General features: G+C 31.3%; 2 protein-coding genes across 2 annotated transcripts in view; both read left to right on the forward strand.

Moving 5' to 3' along the window:
- Positions 1 to 26: 26 nt before the first annotated feature.
- LOC130955585 (ATP synthase subunit a, chloroplastic) lies at positions 27 to 1094 on the forward strand. Its single transcript, XM_057882477.1, has one exon. The coding sequence runs from the start codon at positions 87 to 89 to the stop codon at positions 828 to 830; it is 744 nt and encodes a 247-aa protein (XP_057738460.1). The 5' UTR covers positions 27 to 86; the 3' UTR covers positions 831 to 1094.
- Positions 1095 to 2461: 1367 nt separating this feature from the next.
- The window catches only part of LOC130955582 (ATP synthase subunit alpha, chloroplastic), a 5947-nt gene continuing 5908 nt past the window's right edge, over positions 2462 to 2500 (forward strand). The window contains exon 1 of the mRNA XM_057882474.1: positions 2462 to 2500. This exon is cut by the window's right edge and continues 5908 nt beyond it. The gene's annotated coding sequence lies outside the window, so the exon portion shown is untranslated.

The raw sequence follows: 2500 nt of genomic DNA on the forward strand, positions 1-2500 counted from the left end.
GGCGGGAACAGGGGAGGGGTCAATTGAAAAAATAGATGATTGAATCAAAATAATTCCTTTCAAGTTCTATTTATTTTGAGGGCAATATGAATATTCTATTATGTTCCATCAACACATTAAAAAGATTATATGAGATATCTTCCGTGGAAGTAGGTCAACATCTCTATTGGCAATTAGGGGGGTTCCAAGTGCATGCCCAAGTACTTATAACTTCTTGGGTCGTAATTGCTATCTTATTGGTTTCAGCCATTTTAGTTGTTAGAAATCCGCAAACCATTCCCACTTTTGGTCAGAATTTCTTTGAATATGTCCTCGAATTCATTCGAGATGTAAGTAAAACTCAGATTGGGGAAGAATATGGTCCGTGGGTTCCCTTTGTTGGAACTATGTTCTTATTTATTTTTGTTTCAAATTGGTCGGGGGCTCTTTTGCCTTGGAAAATAATACAGTTACCTCATGGGGAGTTAGCTGCACCCACAAATGATATAAATACTACTGTTGCATTAGCTTTACTTACATCAGTAGCATATTTCTATGCGGGTCTTTCGAAAAAGGGATTAGCTTATTTTGGTAAATACATCCAACCAACTCCAATCCTTCTACCAATTAACATCTTAGAAGATTTCACAAAACCCCTGTCGCTTAGCTTTCGACTTTTCGGAAATATATTAGCTGATGAATTAGTAGTTGTTGTTCTTGTTTCTTTAGTACCCTTAGTAGTTCCTATACCTGTCATGTTCCTTGGATTATTTACAAGCGGTATTCAAGCCCTTATTTTTGCTACTTTAGCTGCGGCTTATATAGGTGAATCCATGGAAGGCCATCATTAACTTAACAAATTTAGGAAATAGTCTTTTTTTTTAGTTTCTAGTTTAGTTTGACTCGCCACAATATATGTGCGGCTAAAGATAATATACTTAGGTAACAAAAATACATAAAAGATAAACAAATAAGTTTTGAATTCTGATTCTATTAATTGAATATTCATAAATACGGGGTTAAATTAAATGCAATCAAAGTATAAATAAATATATGATTTGGTAAAAAAATAGAAAAGATTACTTGAGAGCTGTAAAAAAAAATAGGAAAAAGATTCATTATTTAAAAGATGTTTTTCCTATTTTTTTTTTACTAAACTAAAAAGAATCCTTGTTTTCAATTTTTTTCAATAACTTTTTGGTATTGTTTTTGTTGTATTTTATTTTGTTCATTCAATCTATAACATAAATATTTTTTTTACATTATAATATAGATCTAATTTGAATATTATTTGATTAGAGTCTATTAATGTTGTAAATGTAAATATTAAGAACTTTAACTTTGAACTTTGTAGGATATTTCCGTTTACGACATGTGATTAAAATGGATATTACATAAAACTAGAACGTATTTGTATTTCATTCATATTCAATTCAACAATAAATAAAAATTCCATTTAGATCACTCAAATTTCAATATTTCGTTGCAAAGATTCAGTTCTTCGGTCGAACGAATTTTTTTAGATTGATTATACCATATGGATATAAACGAGGATATAATCAAAAAGAAGAAAAGGGCTAGCAAAAACCTAAGACTAAGATTTGAAAGAGGAGTCAAGCCGGGGTGTCTATAATAAAATTATAATATAATAGCTAAAGGGCAACTCTTTCTTTTTTTTTTTAAGTCTTTTGAAAGGTTTCAAAGAATGCTTCTCGAATCCAATTGAATACACGAACAATTGGTTTACGGTATAGAAGAAATACATGTATATGTGATACTAGATATTGGATGTTAACGAATTATCTAGAAACCAACTATAAATATAGTTATCCAAATTTGTCCTGCTACTGTCAATTTCGATAGGGATTCAAAAAAACGAAGCCCTTCTATATTCATCTGTAATTATGAATTGAATCTTGATGAATGACTAACGAAATTGAATCAAGAAAACTCTAAAAGAAAAGAATGGTTCAACAATTTTATTTTAAGGGAAGATAAGAACAAAAGTTGTATGGATTTACAAAAACTATGGGAATAGAAAAATAGAGAAATATCGAAGTAGTTCCAACAGTTCAATAAATATTCTTTCTTTATTTTTTTCTTCATTTTTTTCCTCAATTATTTCGACTGAATAAATCTTTTTTATTAATTGAAAAATTCAAGTCAAAATTGGTTGCTTGTATCATTAACCATTTCCCCTTTTTTGGATGAGAGGAACTTATCATGAATCCACTGATTGCTGCTGCTTCCGTTGTTGCTGCTGGGTTGGCTGTAGGGCTTGCTTCTATTGGACCTGGGGTTGGCCAAGGCACTGCTGCAGGGCAAGCAGTAGAAGGGATTGCGCGACAACCAGAGGCAGAGGGAAAAATACGGGGTACTTTATTGCTTAGTCTAGCGTTTATGGAAGCGTTAACAATTTATGGGCTGGTTGTAGCATTAGCACTTTTATTTGCGAATCCCTTTGTTTAACTCTAAAAAAATAGAAAAATACAAATACATATCTCTTTTTACGTGTACTTGA

The sequence above is a fragment of the Arachis stenosperma genome, chromosome 10 (assembly GCF_014773155.1).
Source record: "Arachis stenosperma cultivar V10309 chromosome 10, arast.V10309.gnm1.PFL2, whole genome shotgun sequence".
Lineage (NCBI taxonomy): Eukaryota > Viridiplantae > Streptophyta > Magnoliopsida > Fabales > Fabaceae > Arachis > Arachis stenosperma.

Bases quoted from the DNA above. Each gene is read 5' to 3' on its own strand.
- LOC130955585 (XM_057882477.1), top strand. From the start codon at position 87: ATGAATATTCTATTATGTTCCATCAACACATTAAAAAGATTATATGAG.